Source organism: Carcharodon carcharias, chromosome 6, assembly GCF_017639515.1.
Source record: "Carcharodon carcharias isolate sCarCar2 chromosome 6, sCarCar2.pri, whole genome shotgun sequence".
NCBI classification, from domain to species: Eukaryota; Metazoa; Chordata; class Chondrichthyes; order Lamniformes; family Lamnidae; genus Carcharodon; species Carcharodon carcharias.
Genome location: NC_054472.1, coordinates 198,372,059 through 198,392,056, shown reverse-complemented (window position 1 = coordinate 198,392,056; position 19,998 = coordinate 198,372,059). Strand labels below are relative to the sequence as shown.

At 49.4% G+C, this 19,998-nt stretch overlaps 1 protein-coding gene across 2 annotated transcripts in view; it reads right to left on the bottom strand.

The window, feature by feature from the left end:
* The window catches only part of LOC121279203 (potassium voltage-gated channel subfamily H member 6-like), a 497,300-nt gene extending 479,106 nt beyond the window's left edge, over window positions 1-18,194 (bottom strand). For both annotated transcript variants that reach the window (XM_041190225.1, XM_041190226.1), the window contains exons 1-3: window positions 17,905-18,194; window positions 15,605-15,961; window positions 4,851-5,081 (exon numbers count right to left, since the gene is read on the bottom strand). In XM_041190225.1, coding sequence (XP_041046159.1) covers window positions 4,851-5,081; window positions 15,605-15,680 — 307 coding nt within the window. In that variant the 5' untranslated portion in view covers window positions 15,681-15,961; window positions 17,905-18,194. The remainder of the gene's footprint in view (window positions 1-4,850; window positions 5,082-15,604; window positions 15,962-17,904) is intronic.
* Between the last annotated feature and the right edge of the window lie 1,804 nt (window positions 18,195-19,998).

Genomic DNA, 19,998 nt, shown 5'->3' with positions numbered 1-19,998 from the left:
CATTCAGCCAGGGTCTCAGTCTGTCCAATATCATTCAGCCAGGGTCTCAGTCTGTTCAATATCATTCAGCCAGGGTCTCAGTCTGTCCAATATCATTCAGCCAGGGTCTCAGTCTGTCCAATATCATTCAGCCAGGGTCTCAGTCTGTCCAATATCATTCAGCCAGGGTCTCAGTCTGTCCAATATCATTCAGCCAGGGTCTCAGTCTGTCCAATATCATTCAGCCAGGGTCTCAGTCTGTCCAATATCATTCAGCCAGGGTCTCAGTCTGTTCAATATCATTCAGCCAGGGTCTCAGTCTGTCCAATATCATTCAGCCAGGGTCTCAGTCTGTTCAATATCATTCAGCCAGGGTCTCAATCTGTTCAATATCATTCAGCCAGGGTCTCAGTCTGTCCAATATCATTCAGCCAGGGTCTCAGTCTGTTCAATATCATTCAGCCAGGGTCTCAGTCTGTCCAATATCATTCAGCCAGGGTCTCAGTCTGTTCAATATCATTCAGCCAGGGTCTCAGTCTGTCCAATATCATTCAGCCAGGGTCTCAGTCTGTCCAATATCATTCAGCCAGGGTCTCAGTCTGTCCAATATCATTCAGCCAGGGTCTCATTCTGTCCAATATCATTCAGCCAGGGTCTCAGTCTGTCCAATATCATTCAGCCAGGGTCTCAGTCTGTCCAATATCATTCAGCCAGGGTCTCAGTCTGTTCAATATCATTCAGCCAGGGTCTCAGTCTGTCCAATATCATTCAGCCAGGGTCTCAGTCTGTCCAATATCATTCAGCCAGGTTCTCAGTCTGTCCAATATCATTCAGCCAGGGTCTCAGTCTGTCCAATATCATTCAGCCAGTGTCTCAGTCTGTCCAATATCATTCAGCCAGGGTCTCAGTCTGTCCTATATCATTCAGCCAGGGTCTCAGTCTGTTCAATATCATTCAGCCAGGGTCTCAGTCTGTCCAATATCATTCAGCCAGGGTCTCAGTCTGTCCAATATAACTCTCATTGACTCTTTCACAATTCCACCCTTAACCACACCTTGTGTTACAAACCTCCCTCTGCTAAACCAGCCAGTCCCTTAACAGGGGGGCGTTGGTGCTGTGATATTGTCGTTTGACTAGTGACCCATAGACCCAGGGTAATGCGCTGGAGACTCGGGTTCGAATCCCGTTAGAAATCTGAATTCTGGAATTAAAAGTCTAATGATGACCAGGAAACCATTGTCGATTGTTGTTAAAAACCCATCTGGTTCACTAATGTTCTTTAGGGAAGGAAATCTGCTGTCCTTACCTGTTCTGACCTACACGTGACTCCAGACCCACAGCAATGTGGTTGACTCTGAAATGGCCGAGCCAGACACTCAGTTGTAACAAACGGCTACAAAGTCACAAAAAAGGAATGAAACCGAACGGACCACCCGGCATTGACCTCGGCATTGGAAACGACAACGGCAAACTCAGCCCTGTCAACCCTGCAAAGTCCTCCTTACTAACATCTGGGGGCTAGTGCCAAAATTGGGAGAGCATCTCACAGACTGGTCAAGAAACAGCCTGACATAGTCATCCTCACGGAATCATACCTTACAGATAATGTCCCAGACACTATCATCACCACCGGCAGGACAGGCCCAGCAGAGGTGGGGACACAGTGATATACATTCGGGAGGGAGTTACCCTGGGAGTCCTTAACATCGACTCTGGGCCCCATGAAGTGTCATGGCATCAGATCAAACATGGGCAAGGAAACCTCCTGCTGATTACCATGTACCGCCCTCCCTCAGCTGATGAATCAGTGCTTCTCCATGTTGAACATCACTTGGAGGAAGCACTGAGGGTGGCAAAGGTACAGAATGTAATCTGGGTGGGGGACTTCAATGTCCATTCACCAAGAGTGACTAAGTAGCACCACTACTGACCGAGCTGGCTGAATCCTAAAGGACATAGACTGGGTCTGCAGCAGGTGCTGAGGGAACCAACAAGAGGGAAAAACATACTTGACCTCACCCTCACCAACCTGCCTGCTGCAGATGCATCTGTCCGTGGCAGTATCGGTAGGAGTGTCCACCACACAGTCATTGTGGAGATGAAGTCCCACCTTCACATTGAGAATACCCTCCATCGTGTTGTGTGGCACTAGCACCGTGCTAAATGGGATAGATTTCAAACAGATCTAGCAACTCAAGACTGGGCATCCATGAGGTGCTGTGGGCCATCAGCAGCAGCAGAATTGTACTCGAACACAATCTGTAACCTCATGGCCCAGCATATCCCCCACTCTACCATTACCATCAAGCCAGGGGATCAACCCTGGTTCAATGAAGAGTGCAGGAGTGCATGTCAGGAGCAGCACCAGGCATACCTAAAAATGAGGTGTCAACCTGGTGAAGCTATAACACAGGACTACTTGTCTGCCAAACAGCATAAGCAGCAAGTGATAGACAGAGCTAATTGATCCCATAGCCAATGGATCAGATCTAAGCTCTTCAGTCCTGCCACATCCAGTTGTGAATGGGGGTGGACAATTAAACAACTCACTGGAGGAGGAGGCTCCACAAATATCCCCATCCTCAATGATGGAGGAGCCCAGTACATCAGTGCAAAAGATAAGGCTGAAGCTTTTGCTACAATCTTCAGCCAGAAGTGCCGAGTGGATGATCCATCTCAGCCTCCTCCGGAGGTCCCCAGCATCACAGATGCCAGTCTTCAGCCAATTCGATTCACTTTGTGTGATATCAAGGATGACTGAAGGCACTGGATACTGCAAAGGCTATGGGCCCTGACAATATTCCAGCAATAGTCCTGAAGACTTCTGCTCCAGAACTTGCCGCACCCCTATCCAAGCTGTTCCAGTACAGCTACAACACTGGCATCTACCCGGCTATGTGGAAAATGTTCCAGGTATGTCCTGTACACAAAAAGTAGGACAAATCCAACCCGACCAATTACCACCCCATCAGTCTATTCCCCATCATCAGTAAAGTAATGGAAGGGATCATCAACAGAGCTATCAAGTGGCACTTGCTTAGCAATAACCTCAGCCCAACCATCTTCAGCTGCTCCATCAATGACCTTCCTTCCATCATAAGATCAGAAGTGGGGATGTTCGCTGATGATTGCACAATGTTCAGCACCATTCACAACTCCTCAGATACTGAAGCAGTCAATGTCCAAATGCAGCAAGACCTGGACACTATCCAGACTTGAACTGACAAGTGGCAAATAACATTCATGCTACACAAGTGCCAGGCAATGACCATCTCCAACAAGACTGAATCTAACCATTGCCCTTTGATGTTCAATGGCATTATCATCACTGAATCCCCCACTATCAACATCTTGGGGGTTACCACTGACCAGAAACTGAACTGGACTAGCCATATAAATACTGTGGCTACAAGAGCAGGTCAGAGACTAGGAATCTGGTGACGAGTAACTCACCTCCTGCCTCCCCAAAGCCTGTCCACCATCTACAAGGCACAAGTCAGGAGTGTGATGGAATACTCTCCACTTGCCTGGATGAGTGCAGCTCCCACAACACTCAAGAAGCTCAACACCGTTCAGGACAAAGCAGCCTGCTTGATTGGCACCCCATCCATAAACATTCACTCCCTCCACCATCGATTTACAGTAGCAGCAGTGTGTGTACCATCTACAAGATGAACCGTAGGAATTCACCAAGGCTCCTTCGACAGCACCTTCCAAACCCATGACCACTACCATCTAGAAGGACAAGGGCAGCTGACACATGGGAACACCACCACCACCTGGAAGTTCTCCTTCAAGCCACTCACCATCCTGACTTGGAAATATATCACTGTTCCTTCATTGTCGCTGGGTCAAAATCCTGCAACTCCCTCCCTAACAGCACTGTGGGTGTACCTGCACCACATGGACTGCAGCAGTTCAAGAAGGCAGCTCACCCCCACCTTCTCAAGGGCAACTAGGGATGGGAAATACTGATGGGGTGGTAATTGGCCGGGTTGGATTTGTCCTGCTTTTTGTGTACAGGACATACCTGGGCAATTTTCCACATAGCCGGGTAGATGCCAGTGTTGTAGCTGTACTGGAACAGAATGGGCCTATATTGTTAGGGTTTAGAAGAAGGAGAGGTGATCTCATCTCAGGGGTTTGAAGGGTGGACACTGAGAGATTGTTGCCACGGGTCAGCAGATCTAAAACACGGGGGCTCAGTCTCAGGATAAAGGGCTGATCATTTAGGACTGAGATGAGGAGAAATTTCTTCACTCAAAGGGCTGTGAATCTTTGGAATTCTCTGTCCCAGAGGGTTGTGGATACTCCATCACTGAATACATTTAATGTTTATATTTTTGGTATCTGAGCTTAGGCAGGGAAGTGCTATTGAGACAAATGATCCCACCCCCCCATCTCACCTCACAACCCCCACCCCACATCCCCCACCCCCCATCTCACACCCCCACCCCCACTATCACCAGTCAATTTGGTGCCATCCACAATTTTAGAAATTGTGTTTTTGATTCCAAAGTCCAAGCTGTTGATATAAATAGTGAAGAGCAGTGGTCCCAGCACTTATCCCTGTGGAACATCCCTTCCCACCTTCTGCCATTCTGAATAACCACCCTTTCCTCCCACTGCCTGCTTCCTGTCTTGGTAGCAACTGACAATCTATTCTGTCACTGAGCCCCTAGCTCCACATTCTCCATCAGTTTGTTATTATGGGATCCCCTTATCAAAGACCTTTTGAAAATCCAGATAAATGACATCTACCTCATTGGCCATGTTGACTCTTCCTGTTACTTCCTCAAAGAGCAGCAAGTTTATATCATCCTGCTCCTGCAGAATCTCACATTTGACCCTGTCCACATCTGGATTCTTACCATCTTTCCTGTAGAGAGACACCTCCACCTTTCTCTCCTCACAGCCTCCCAGAGCCTGTGTTATCTGAGAAACTGCAGCTCTCCTGGTCCGTGGTCCATGGAGGAAGTCACAGGTTCCTGGTTTCTGCATCACCTCCGCTCTCGAATATCCACACATTTCACAGAAAGCATTGTTACAGAAAATGATGGCACAGTTCCCCACTCGAGCATTGCCAATGACAAATTTCTGATCTAGGGTAGAGAGTGACAGGAATTAACAAAACAACAGAGACAATTGCAAAAAACCCTCAAACCAGAGAGGGTCACAGTGAAACTCACTGACAATCAATGCCCTCGATACATCTCTACCAGCCCCACCCGCCCCTCCGCCCATACTCTACACCCATCTGACAGACCCCTACCCCCACACCCACCCACACCCACCCCTACCCCCACACCCACCCACACCCCTACCCCCACACCCTTACCCCCAAACCCACCCACACCCACCCCCCCACACACATCCACACCCACCCCTACTCCCACACCAACCCACACCCACCCCTACTCCCACACCCACCCACACCTACCCCTACCCACCAACTGCCCACCCCACCCCTACCCCCACACCCACCCACACCCACCCCTACCCACCAACTGTTCCCCCCTGCCCCTACCCAACTGCCCCCCCACCCCCCCACCCCTCTGAGATGCTAACTCCAGAATGGAATCGGTCAAGTCAAGAGAGCAGGGTTGCCGGCTCACTACCCGCACCCTTACCCCACGCTGGCAACAACTGCCACTGCTGGGAATGGGATCAGGAATCCTGGAGCTGGGTTCCACATGGCTCCGGGTCAAACCTCCATGAGAAGCGGGACACACAAAGGGACACAGGTTCAGTGAGTGGACTGGAAATCGGTGGACAGATGAAAATGTGGAAGATTAGAAAAGCAGCAAATTCTTTCCCCTTGTGGGAAAACCTAGAACTGGGGACACAGTTTAAAAATAACGGGTCCCTCATTTAAGACAGAGGTGAGCAGGAACCTCTTCCCTCAGAGGGTTGTCAGGCATTGCAATTCTCTTCCACACGCAGCAGTCACTGAATATATTCAAGGAGAAGTTAGACAGATTCTTCATCGACCAGAGAGCCAGGAAAATGAGGGACAAGCAGGGAATTGAGGCTGAGGCCACAACCACATCAACCATGAGTAAACTCGAGGGGCCGAATGGCCTATTCCTGCTCCTAATCCATAGACCTTAACTGCTGTCCCAGCCCTGTGAGTGTTTCATAGGGACAGCGTAGAGGGAGCTTTACCCTGTATCTAACCCCGTGCTGTACCTGCCCTGGGAGTGTTTGATGGGGACAGTGTAGAGAGAGCTTTACTCTGTATCTAACCCCGTGCTGTACCTGTCCTGGGAGTGTTTGATGGGGACAGTGTAGAGGGAGCTATACACTGCATCTAACCCCGTGCTGTACCTGTCCTGGGAGTGTTTGATGGGGACAGTGTAGAGCGAGCTTTACTCTGTATCTAACCCCGTGCTGTACCTGTCCTGGGAGTGTTTGATGGGGACAGTGTAGAGGGAGATTTACTCTGTATCTAACCCCGTGCTGTACCTGTCCTGGGAGTGTTTAATGGGGACAGTGTAGAGGGAGCTTTACTCTGTATCTAACCCCGTGCTGTACCTGTCCTGGGAGTGTTTGATGGGGACGGTGTAGAGGGAGATTTACTCTGTATGTAACCCCGTGCTGTACCTGTCCTGGGAGTGTTTGATGGGGACGGTGTAGAGGGAGATTTACTCTGTATGTAACCCCGTGCTGTACCAGTCCTGGGAGTGTTTGATGGGGACAGTATAGAGGGGGCTTTACTCTGTATCTAACACCGTGCTGTACATGTCCTGGGAGTGTTTGATGGGGACAGTATAGAGGGGGCTTTACTCTGTAGCTAACCCCGTGCTGTACCTGTCCTGGGAGTGTTTGATGGGGACAGTATAGAGGGGGCTTTACTCTGTATCTAACACCGTGCTGTTCCTGTCCTGGGATTGTTTGATGGGGACAGCGTAGAGGGTGCTTTACTCTGTATCTAACCCCGTGTTGTAACTGTCCTGGGAGTGTTTGATGGGGACAGTGTAGAGGGAGATTTACTCTGTAACTAACCCCGTGCTGTACCTATCCTGGGAGTGTTTGATGGGGACAGTGTAGAGGGAGCTTTACTCTGTATCTAACCCCGTGCTGTACCTGTCCTGGGAGTGTTTGATGGGGACAGTGTGGAGGGAGATTTACTCTGTATCTAACCCCGTGCTGTACCTGTCCTGGGAGTGTTTGATGGGGACAGTGTAGAGGGAGGTTTACTCTGTATCTAACTCCGTGCTGTACCTGCCCTGGGAGTGTTTGATGGGGACAGTGTAGAGGGAGATTTACTCTGTATCTATCCCCGTGCTGTACCTGTCCTGGGAGTGTTTGATGGGGACAGTGTAGAGAGAGCTTTACTCTGTATCTAACCCCGTGCTGTACCTGTCCTGGGAGTGTTTGATGGGGACAGTGTAGAGAGAGCTTTACTCTGTATCTAACCCCGTGCTGTACCTGTCCTGGGAGTGTTTGATGGGGACAGTGTAGAGGGGGCTTTACTCTGTATCTAACCCCGTGCTGTACCTGCTCTGGGAATGTTTAGAGGGGACAGTGTAGAGGGAGCTATACTCTGTATCTAACCCCGTGCTGTACCTGTGCTGGGAGTGTTTGATGGGGACAGTGTAGAGAGAGCTTTACTCTGTATCTAACCCCGTGCTGTACCTGTCCTGGGAGTGTTTAATGGGGATTGTGTAGAGGGAGATTTACTCTGTATCTAACCCCGTGCTGTACCTGTCCTGGGAGTGTTTGATGGGGACAGTGTAGAGGGAGATTTACTCTGTATCTAATCCCGTGCTGTACCTGTCCTGGGAGTGTTTGATGGGGACAGTGTAGAGGGAGATTTACTCTGTATCTAACCCCATGCTGTACCTGTCCTGGGAGTGTATGATGGGGACAGTATAGAGGGGGCTTTACTCTGTAGCTAACCCCGTGCTGTACCTGTCCTGGGAGTGTTTGATGGGGACAGTATAGAGGGGGCTTTACTCTGTATCTAACCCCGTGCTGTACCTGTCCTGGGAGTGTTTGATGGGGACAGTGTAGAGGGAGATTTACTCTGTATTTAACCCCATGCTGTCCCTGTCCTGGGAGTGTTTGATGGGGACAGTGTAGAGGGTGCTTTACTCTGTATCTAACCCCGTGCTGTACCTGTCCTGGGAGTGTTTGATGGGGATGGTGTAGAGAGAGCTTTACTCTATATCTAACCCCATGCTGTACCTGTCCTGGGAGTGTTTGATGGGGACAGCGTAGAGGGAGCTTTACTCTGTATCTAACCCCGTGCTGTACCTGTCCTGGGAGTGTTTGTTGGGGACAGTGTAGAGGGAGATTTACTCTGTATTTAACCCCATGCTGTACCTGTCCTGGGAGTGTTTGATGGGGACAGTGTAGAGGGAGATTTACTCTGTATTTAACCCCATGCTGTCCCTGTCCTGGGAGTGTTTGATGGGGACAGTGTAGAGGGTGCTTTACTCTGTATCTAACTCCGTGCTGTACCTGCCCTGGGAGTGTTTGATGGGGACAGTGTAGAGGGAGATTTACTCTGTATCTAACCCCGTGCTGTACCTGTCCTGGGAGTGTTTGATGGGGACAGTGTAGAGGGTGCTTTACTCTGTATCTAACCCTGTGCTGTACCTGTCCTGGGAGTGTTTGATGGGGACAGTGTAGAGGGAGATTTACTCTCTATCTAACCCCGTGCTGTACCTGTCCTGGGATTGTTTGATGAGGACGGTGTAGAGGGAGACTTACTCTGTATCTAACCCCGTGCTGTACCTGTCCTGGGAGTGTTTGATGGGGACAGTGTAGAGGGAGATTTACTCTGTATCTAACCCCGTGCTGTACCTGTCCTGGGAGTGTTTGATGGGGACAGTGTAGAGGGAGATTTACTCTGTATCTAACCCCGTGCTGTACCTGCCCTGGGAGTGTATGATGGGGACAGTGTAGAGGGAGATTTACTCTGCATCTAACCCTGTGCTGTACCTGTCCTGGGAGTGTTTGATGGGGACAGTGTAGAGGGAGATTTACTCTGTATCTAACCCCGTGCTGTACCTGCCCTGGGAGTGTATGATGGGGACAGTGTAGAGGGAGATTTACTCTGCATCTAACCCTGTGCTGTACCTGTCCTGGGAGTGTTTGATGGGATTATTTTTTTAATCCGGTGATTGACCTCACCACAGGCAGAAACCTGAGATTCAAATTCACATTCTATGATGAGAACGGTTTTCTGAATTCTGAAGAAAGCTGGGGGTACAGTGGGCAAAGGTCGACTGCAAATTTGCTCACTTCCTCTGGGGACCTCAGCAAAGCTTCCTTCTTTGCCCTTGTTCAAATATTTAAAAAGAGCAAGCAGCTTTCTCCCAACCAACAAGCTCTGCATTATTCAGGAGACTCCTCTCCTTAACTCCTTACTGTCAACAAATGCAGCTTCAATGTTCAGATTACAGTTGTGGTACCTTCCAGACATCCTTTCCTATTAGAACAGCAGCCATTGCTGGCTGCACGCCCCACTCAAGGCATCTGGGGCCATAGTCCAGCTACACGTGTCCAGTACTGAGGGAGTGCTGCACTGTCAGAGGGTCAGTACTGAGGGAGTGCTGCACTGTCAGAGGGTCAGTACTGAGGGAGTGCTGCACTGTCAGAGGGTCAGTACTGAGGGAGTGCTGCACTGTCAGAGGGTCAGTACTGAGGGAGTGCTGCACTGTCGGAGGGTCAGTACTGAGGGAGTGCTGCACTGTCAGAGGGTCAGTACGGAGGGAGCACTGCACTGTCAGAGGGTCAGTGCTGAGGGAGCGCTACACTGTCGGAGAGTCGGTACTGAAGGAGTGCTACACAGTCGGAGGGTCAGTACTGAGGGAGTGTCGCACTGTCGGAGGGTCAGTACTGAGGGAGTGCTGCACTGTCAGAGGGTCAGTACTGAGGGATTGCTGCACTGTCAGAGGGTCAGTACTGAGGGAGTGCTGCACTGTCAGAGGGTCAGTACTGAGGGAGTGCTGCACTGTCGGATGGTCAGTACTGAGGGAGTGCTGCACTGTCAGAGGGTCAGTACTGAGGGAGTGCTGCACTGTCGGAGGGTCAGTACTGAGGGAGTGCTGCACTGTCAGAGGGTCAGTACTGAGGGAGTGCTGCACTGTCGGAGGGTCAGTACTGAGGGACTGCTGCACTGTCGGAGCGTCAGTACTGAGGGAGTGCTGCACTGTCAGAGGGTCAGTACTGAGGGAGTGCTGCACTGTCAGAGGGTCAGTACTGAGGGACTGCTGCACTGTCGGAGGGTCAGTACTGAGGGAGTGCTGCACTGTCAGAGGGTCAGTACTGAGGGAGTGTTGCGCTGTCGGAGGGTCAGTACTGAGGGAGCGCTGCACTGTCAGAGGGTCAGTGCTGAGGGAGCGCTACACTGTCGGAGAGTCGGTACTGAAGGAGTGCTACACAGTCGGAGGGTCAGTACGGAGGGAGCACTGCACTGTCAGAGGGTCAGTGCTGAGGGAGCGCTACACTGTCGGAGAGTCGGTACTGAAGGAGTGCTACACAGTCGGAGGGTCAGTACGGAGGGAGCACTGCACTGTCAGAGGGTCAGTGCTGAGGGAGCGCTACACTGTCGGAGGGTCAGTACTGAGGGAGTGCTGCACTGTCGGAGGGTCGGTACTGAGGGAGTGCTGCAGTGTCGGAGGGTCAGTACTGAAGGAGTGCTACACTGTCGGAGGGTCAGTACTGAGGGATCGCTGCACAGTCGGAGGGTTAGTACGGAGGGAGCACTGCGCTGTCAGAGGGTCAGTGCTGAGGGAGCGCTACACTGTCGGAGGGTCAGTACTGAGGGAGTGCTGCACTGTCAGAGGGTCAGTACTGAGGGAGTGCTGCACCGTAGATTGAGCAGTCTTTTGGAGGAGACATTAACCCAAGGCCCTCACATGCCCTCTCAGATGAAGGTAAAAGATTTTGGGTACTGTTTGAAAGCGGAACAGGGGAACTCTCCCTGGTGTGCTAAGGTCGATATTTATTGTTCAATCAATATCATAAAAACAGATGATTTGACGAATCACATTGCTGTGTGTGGGATCTTGCTGTGCATTTGTTAACTGCTGCATTTCCTACGTTATGACAGTGAATATACATCATTGTCAGTAATGCCCTTTGGGAAATCTGCTGAACATTATAGGCACTATCAAAATGCAAGTTCTTCCTTTCTCATGAAGTGAGATGAATTTCTTACTCTTTCCTCTGGAGCGTTTGCCAATCTCCTTTTATCTACACTCACTGGTCCTGAATTCACAGGTAGCACAGATTCTTTCATCATATTGAATACCTCTATCAAATCCACTCTCAAATTTCTCTGAGAATAACCTCAGCTCTTTATTCTATCTTCATAACCGAAGCTCCTCATCCCTGGAACCATTCTCGTGAATCTTTTCCACACTCTCCCCATTACCTTCACATCCTCCCTAAGGTGCGGCACCCAGAACTGGACACAATACTCCAGCTGAGGCCGAACCAGTGACTTATACAAGTTCAACATAACCTCCTGGCTCTTGTACTCTATGCCCCTACTAATAAAGCCCAGGACACTATATGCTTTATTAACTGCTCTCTCGACCTATCCTGCCACCTTCAATGATCTATGCACATATACACCCAGCTCCCTCTGCTCCTGCACCCCCTTCAAAATTTCACCCCTTATTTTATATTGTCTGTCCATGTTCTTCCTACCAAAATGCATCACCTCTCGCTTCTCCACACTGACCTTCATCTGCCACCTATCTGCCCACTCCACTAACTTGTCTATGTCCTCTTGAAGTTCCACACTGTCCTCCTCACAGTATACAACACTCCCAAGCTTGGTATCATCTGCAAACTTCAAATTTGTGCTTGTACACCCAAGTCTCAATCATTCAAAAACAGCAGTGACCCAGTCCTGACCCTTGGGGAATTGCAATGCGTACCTGCCTGCCTCCTGAAAAACAACCATTCCCCATCCCAGGAGTTTCTATCCCTGCTGTTCCTGCCACTTCTGCCCCATGGGCTTCAATCCTTTAAAAGAAAAGTCTGTTCAGTGGTGATTATCAAACATCTTTTGAAAGTCCAGATATACAACATCAATAATCTGCCCTGCAGCAATTGAGGTCCTTGCGATTGGCAGATTGGAGGGCTCAGGACCCTGGGGTGAGCAGAGTTGGGGATGTTCTGGATGACAGAGAAACATTTGTCCATCTGTTGATGTGGCCAACACTATCCACAGCCTCAAAGCTGTGGTGCTTGGGCCCTGGTGTTGTGGTGACTCCGGTCCGAGTAGAATTTCATATCGGCCCCAAGCTGGAAACCTGCCACAATTTGAGCCGTCTATGGACGTTGCTTCCACGTCTTTCCACTCAGCGCAGAGCGATATCCTTTTCAGGCTGCTGCTGCTGCATACCCTTCATGTCACCACACTTGTCCACCATCGAGGTGCAGTGTGACGTCCCATCCTGCTATTCAGTGGTAGCATGGCCCCCCCAGCGGAGGCTTCCCTACATGGGAGCTCTTCCCTTTTCCGTCGGGGATCTGGAATGGAGGGTGTTGCATGCAGCAGTCCCTTCCTGCTGCAGTGGCTGATGGACTCTCAGGCCGCCCGTATTTCCTACAGCCTTGAGGATCTGTGTTCCGTGTGCACATACGTGCGATGGATTGCACTCCCTTCTGGATTTTTTAGCGGGAATTGCTTGTTTGCACTGCAGTTCGACCCTCCTGATCTTTGGCCACTGGTGCAGAGAGGAACCAGGAGGGGGGAGGACCTCCTCATGGGCCTGGCCAAGCTGGTCATTGACAGGTCCAGACAGCGGCTGGTCCAGGGGGTCACCTGCCCCACTGTCTGCCCTTCTCCCACGGCTATGCCCATGACCGGGTGTCCTTGGAAAGGGAATACGCAGCGTCCACTGGCACACTCAAGGCTCTTTGTGGCCAGTGGACACCGCAGGAGTCCGAGTGCTCATGGCCCCCAAAACTAAATTTTAATTTGATTTAATAATGTTCCTTTAATAGATTTTTTCCTTTGTTACAGTTCCCCTTTAAGGGGATATCATTTTATTTGATCTGATCTGTTTCTTTAATTCGATCCGTTCATTGTTAATTTAGTTACAGGTATGCTCAAGAGAGTACACAACTTCAGCTCGATGACCGTCCTCAATTCTCACTATTACCCCAACAAAAAACTCAATCAAATCAGTCAAAGTTCAGTTTGCCCTGAACGAATCTGCACTGACTCTCCTTTGTAAGTTGGTGTTGTCCAAGTGGCTGTTAATTTTCTCCAGGGTTATTTTCTCTTGAGGTCTTGCCAATGTGGGCATTTGGCACCATGCCCATCTGGAAGGATGGTTGGAAGATTTTGGCCAGTGTCTCTGCAATCTCTACTTGCCCTTCCCCCAGCAACCAAGGGTACATCCTATCCAGAGCAGGTGCCTTAACCAGTTTAAACACTCCCAGATTTTCTAGCATTTCTTCTTTATCTACAGTATCCTGACAACCTCTTTGTTTATCATTGCAGAGTCCACTTCACTGGTAAACCAACATCATTCAGTATATCAGCCTTTTACCTCCATTAATACATCTCCCTGATTGGTTCATCATCCCTCTGACAATCCTCTTACTGTTAATTTAACTATTGAACACCTTTGTTTGAATTGTGACACCATCTGGTTACACCTTCACCTCAGACAGAATATTACCGCTTCAAGTCCCATGCCAGAGAAATAAATGCAAACATCTAGCTGGCACACACACAGAGTGCTACACTATCTGAGATGCCACTTTGCATACATTAAGCCAAGGCCCATCTGCCCTCTGAGTTGGATGGAAAAGATACTTTAGCACTTTTTGAGAAGGAGGAGACCTCTTCCTGGCCAATATTTATCCTTCCATTGAAACCACTCAAACTGACCACTGACCAACCTCACACCGTTTTGTTGTAGGATTTTGCTGTGCACTGATTGGATGCTGCGTTTCCCACATTCCAACAATGGCCATGCTTCAAAACGTATTTCATTGGCTGCTGGGGGATTTGGGATTTCCTGAGGTGGGTGAAACTCCCAGAGAAACACAAACCTTTCTTTCCCTGGATGCCTTTATGTTGTTTACAGGATGTGACAGGGTAGATGTGGATACGATTGGCTGAGGAGTCTAGAACCAGGGGACACAGTCACATTTAACATTGAAATGAGGAGGAATTTCTTCACTCAGAGGATGGTGAATCTCTGGAATTCTCTACCCAGAGACCTGTGGAAGCTCAATCATTGAGTATGTTCAAGACAGAAATTGATAGATTCCTGGAGACTAATGACATCAGGGGATATGGAGATAGCGCAGAAAAGTGGTGTTGAGGGAGATGATCAGCCACGATCTAATTGAATGGTGGAACAGGCTCAATAGGTCTAATGGCCTACTCCTGCTCCTGTTCCTATGTTCCTGTGTCCAATCTCTGTCTCTTTCCCCTTGGACTCCCTTCAGCCTGATTCTCCCCGGGTGACATCTTCCCACTGGTCCTTTTACTGCTTCAGACTGAAACTAGGAAACCCTGCTACACACAAAGGGTGTTTGGAACTAACTCTCTTCTACAGACAGCATCTGCTGCTTAGATCAGTTGTTCATTTTGATGGATTTTTGTTAACTACTAGGTATTTAGAGATATGAACAAAGGTGGGAACGTGGAGTTAGATCGCAGATCAGCAATGGTCAGATTGATGACGGAACAGGATAGAGGGGCTGAATGGCCTCCACCTACTCCTATATTTCTCATTCTCTCTATCTCCTTTGTCATCAAGGGAGCTCTGGTTTCTTGTGCCCTCCCTAACCCCCTCTCCCCATTTCTGGAAATGACCGTATCTGAGCCAGTTCCTCTGTCCCTCACTCCACTGACTTTCTGCCTCCCTGCCTTTGACTCCAGTTTACCCAGGCCACATCCCCCTGAAATTCACCGAAATCTGGCTCTCTCCAGTTATGTATTTTTATTCTAGAGATTGTTCTCTCGCTACTCAGTGTCAGGATATGCTAAGCACCATTTGCAGAGTATTTATAGATTCCAGTTATCAGATTCCCCTCTCCTGCAGTTCATGGCATCCCCCACCCCCAGCAGCTCCTCTGCACACAGACACCGTCCTTCAGACTTCCAGCATTAAAGGTCATCATTGAACCTGCTGTCGTTTTCTCAAGGAGAACTAATGTTTGACAGCCTGTGAGTATCTCTCTCTCTCTCTCTCGCACTGTATCTCACTCTCTTCTTCATCCTTAATCTATCCCTTAGCCCAAGTACGTCTGCCTCTCTCTTTCAATCTCTTCCAGTGTGTCCTCCTCTGGCTCTTTTTGGGTAATATCTTTTACTCTGTCTCTTTCTGTTGGTTGTGAATGTGCATCTGTCCTGCTCTTCCTCATTCAGTCTCTACTTTTATATCAACTTTTCAATTCTGTCTGTTTCTCTAGCTCCTCGTCTATGTCCCTCTCCTTCTCTCACTGCCTTAAGTAACCCTTTGTCTATTTCTCCCTGTCTCTAACTTACCCTCTGCGGTTTCTCTCTCTCTCTCCCAATGTTTTTCCTCTATCCATCTCTCCATCTTTCCTTTTCTCTCTCCCCCTATCCATCTCCCTCTCTCCGTCTTTCCCACCGAAGGACTGATTTACGGATAAGATCACAAACACTCACTGCGACCTTCCAATTTTCGGATGATGGTATCGAGGAATGTATTTTGAGGAGCAACATGACCTCTTCGAATTGGCATCCTTAAATCTCAGAGCTGTGGCCAGTGATGCCAAATTCCAGCAGCTGGTCAGGATTAAGCGAGAGAATCCCAAAGAAAGTGATGAGAGACAGGAATGTCCGGCACTAGGTGAAGCCTTGATCTGAGCAGGAGCCGCTGACAAATCCTGGGACAGGTTGAGCTGAGCTGCTGGTCGTCTGTTGGAGCCTCTTGGGGAGCAGGATCCTGTTCATTGCTTAGGCAATGGGCCACAGCATGAGCGATATCCACTGCCCACAGGGCTGGGCAACCCTCAGTGCCACCTTGTACAGAATGGGAATGAGAAAATACCTGTTAAATCACTCAGTGAGTGGCCAAACACTAAACAATATCACTACTGAAAGGATCTACTCCCTGTCAAGCTTATTCACAGTCTGCCCACTGGAACCACCACCAATCGCAAACACCCACCCTCACTATCAATCTGAAACACAAACTCACACTCAGGCTTCAGGGGCACAATTTACTTTGTCTCCCTGTCCTGAAAACACTGACTCTCACTGGGGTACGGGTCCCACACACACACTGACTCTCACTGGGGTACGGGTCCCACATACACAGTGATTCTCACTGGGGTATAGGTCCCACACACACTGACTCTCACTGGGGTACGGGTCCCACACATACTGACTCTCACTGAGGTACGGGTCCCACACACACACTGACTCTCACTGAGGTACAGATCCCACACACACTGACTCTCACTGGGGTACAGATCCCACATACACTGACTCTCACTGGGGTACGTGTCCCACATACACAGTGATTCTCACTGGGGTACAGATCCCACATACACTGACTCTCACTGGGGTACGTGTCCCACATACACAGTGATTCTCACTGGGGTACGGGTCCCACACACACTATCTCTCACTGGGGTACGGGTCCCACACACACTGACTCTCACTGGGGTACGGGTCCCACACACACAGTGATTCTCACTGGGGTACGGGTCCCACACACACAGTGATTCTCACTGGGATACAGGTCCCACACACACTGACACACACTGGGGTACGGGTCCCACACACACTGACTCTCACTGGGGTACGAGTCCCACACACACCAACTCTCACTGGGGTATGGGTCCCACACACACCGACTCTCACTGGGGTATGGGTCCCACACACACTGACTCTCACTGGGGTACAGGTCCCACACACACTGACTCTCACTGGGGTACATGTCCCACACACACTGACTCTCACTGGGGTACGGGTCCCACACACACTGACTCTCACTGGGGTACGGGTCCCACACACACTGACGCTCACTGGGGTATGGGTCTCTCACACACTGACTCTCACTGGGGTAGGTGTCCCACACACACTGACACTCACTGGGGTACGAGTCCCACACACACTGACTCTCACTGGGGTATGGGTCTCTCAGACACTGACTGTCACTGGGGTACGGGTCCCACACACACTGACTCACTGGGGTAGGGGTGAAGTTGGATCAGTGAGGTGTCAACAGCCTGAAATCCAGTCAATAATTTCCTATTGATTCTCGGTGGTGAAGAGTTTATGACTCAGCCTAAAGGGTTTGTTATGCAAAGATATAGTTTGATGTTTTTCCCATTACTGAATGAGTGCCTACAAAAGAAAATCATCTGTATTATTAATTACCCCAAATAACTGTCCCAGTTAATAATTGCACCCCGGTAGAGTATTACTAATACTCTATTAATTTCCAGTGAATAACTGCCCCTTTTATCAGTTTTCCCATTAATTGTCCGGGTCACTAACAATGTACATTTATAGGAATTTATCAAGTATTTATTTACTTTGATTATTAACTATATTCCATTCATCTATCCCCCATTAATCACCTCAGGTATGTCTGATGGTCATAAAAAAACCCTCTAGGTCACTAATGCCCTTTATAGGGAGGGAAATCTGCCGTCCTGACCCGGTCTGGTCTACATATGACTCCAGACCCACAGTGTGTTTGACTGTGAACGACCCTCTGAAAGATAATAACTTATTAACTGCCCTAATCTTAATGACCCTATTACTTAGCCCCGTGAGTAATTTTCCTGGTATTTATTGCTATATCTTTGTTATTATTACTACATTAATTGCCCCATGGTAATGATGTTATTAATTACCCCAATCATCCAAAGAGAGAATTGTCCCAGGTATTAACTGACCCGTACATGACTCCATTACTACAGTAGAGTAATTATTAACAAGGTAAATAATACCTAGGAAGCAGCGGGCTATTATCTGCCCTTGGTACCGGTCTCTGCCTCTCTCTCTCCCCGCTCCATGCTGCTCTCTCTCCGGCTTCTCTCTGCTGTCCTGCCCTGGGCTTCTGTCTCCTGCTGCGGTCCCCAGCTGAGGCGGCTGCTGTCTGAATCTCCCTTATTTAGTCACAGCCGAGAGATTCCTCACACTTGCCCAGTCCCACACTTTAACCCCACTACGGGGCACTCGGATGTAAATACCCCAGACGTGGGGCAGATCCCAGTGTCTGAAGAGGCAAGCTCTCAAAACACTGCGCCTGAAAGTCACTGTGACTGACAGAGCAAACACTGGGAGTGTGGAACCGAGCGAGAATCAGAGAGAAACAGGGGGAGGGAGGAGAGGGCTGTGTGTCCGCATTAACCCCTCACTGACTGGAGACAGATAAGGAGAGAGAGAGAGAGAGAGAGAAAAACACAGATGGAGAGAGACAAGGGGAGGCAGAGAGAGAGAAATGGAGACTGAGACAGAGAGGGGGGCGAGGCAGAGAGAAACATAGTTGGAGAAACAAGGAGAGAGAGAGGGAGAGGCAGACAGAGAGACAGAGACAGGGAGAGGGAGAGGCAGAGAGAAAGAGGCAGAGATTGAGACAGAGAGTCTGAGACAGATAGGGAGAGGCAGAAAGAAGCAACGAGAGAGATAAAGAGGCAGAGGGAGAGACGCAGAAGGAGAGAGACAAGGAGAGACAGAGACGGAGAGGCAGAGAGAGAGAGAGACAGGGAGGACAGAGAGTGAGGAAAAAGCAGACAGATAAAGGGAGACGGAGAGAGGGAGACAGGGAGAGGCACAGAGAGAGAAAGAGAGAAATATTGAGGCAGAGACTCACAGGGATACAGAGAGATGCTGAAGTGTTGCACAGTGTCTGATAGACTAGATCAGGAAACTAGACGTTGTGTGAAATTGAATTGAATCCATTTGGCAATGCGTGGCTCCACCACCAGAAAAATGACCATGAAAACTGCCCTATTGTCATTAAAATGCAACTAAATCCCTTCAGGGAAGGGAATCTGGGGTATTGTCCAATCTCCCAACTTACTGTCGGAGCTCTGGGTCAGAGTCCCACACAGTGTGAATGACACCAAGAGCCATTACTTCAATAAATCCTGCTTCACCAGTGTCATAGCCTCCTGAGAAAGAATGGAAATTACAAACATTGTTGTAATTTTTAAATATATTAATGAAACGTGGGCATCACTGCCGCCGATATGATCCATCTCTAAAAGATTCCAAAAGAGGAAATAAAGATTTGACCTGTTGCTTGCTGTCCCTGTTTCTCTGGGAACTTCACAACACTTCATGTGTCTCAGGGGAACCATGTGCTGGGAAGTGTCTCCGACCTGCTCCAGCTTCAGCACAGGATCATCAGAGAGGGTGGGAGTTCCCTGGATTGTACGTTCCAGGAGGCAGTCGCCCCACAGGCAGTGCGAGTTTGGGATAGCAGGGGAAGAGCCATCAGGAAGAGTAGGAAGAGGCAGGAAGTACAGGAAGTCTTCAAGGTGTGTGCCAATGTCAAACATACTCAGTACTGGAGTCTGCTGGGAGTGAGGATAACCTGAAGGAGAGCAGCCTAGACCATGGCATCAATGGGCCAGGGACTGTACAGGAGGGAACAGCAGAGAGTAGAAACACACTCATTATAGAGATCCTATAGTCAGGGGACAGACAGGCATTTCTGTTACTGTCATCCTGAGCCCTGCATGGTGTGTTTGTCACCCTGGTGCCAGGGTAAAGGACATCACAGAGAGAGGGCAGAATATCCTGCAGGGGGATGGGAGTGAGCCAGAAGATGTTGGTACCAACAACATTTAGGAGGCAGGTATTGAGTTTGTATGGTCAGGTTGTCAGGAGCTAGGGAGGAAGTTAAAAAGTAGGACCTTGAAGGTAATAATCCCTGGATTACTCCCGGTGCCACTCGCTAACCAGAGTAGAAATAGGTAGATAGGGAAGGTCAATGAAGCATGGTGCAGGAGAGAGGGCTTCAGATTCTTGGGGCATTGGGACCAGTTCTGGGGCAAGAAGCACCAATTCAAAGGGATGGGTTTCACCTTAACGGG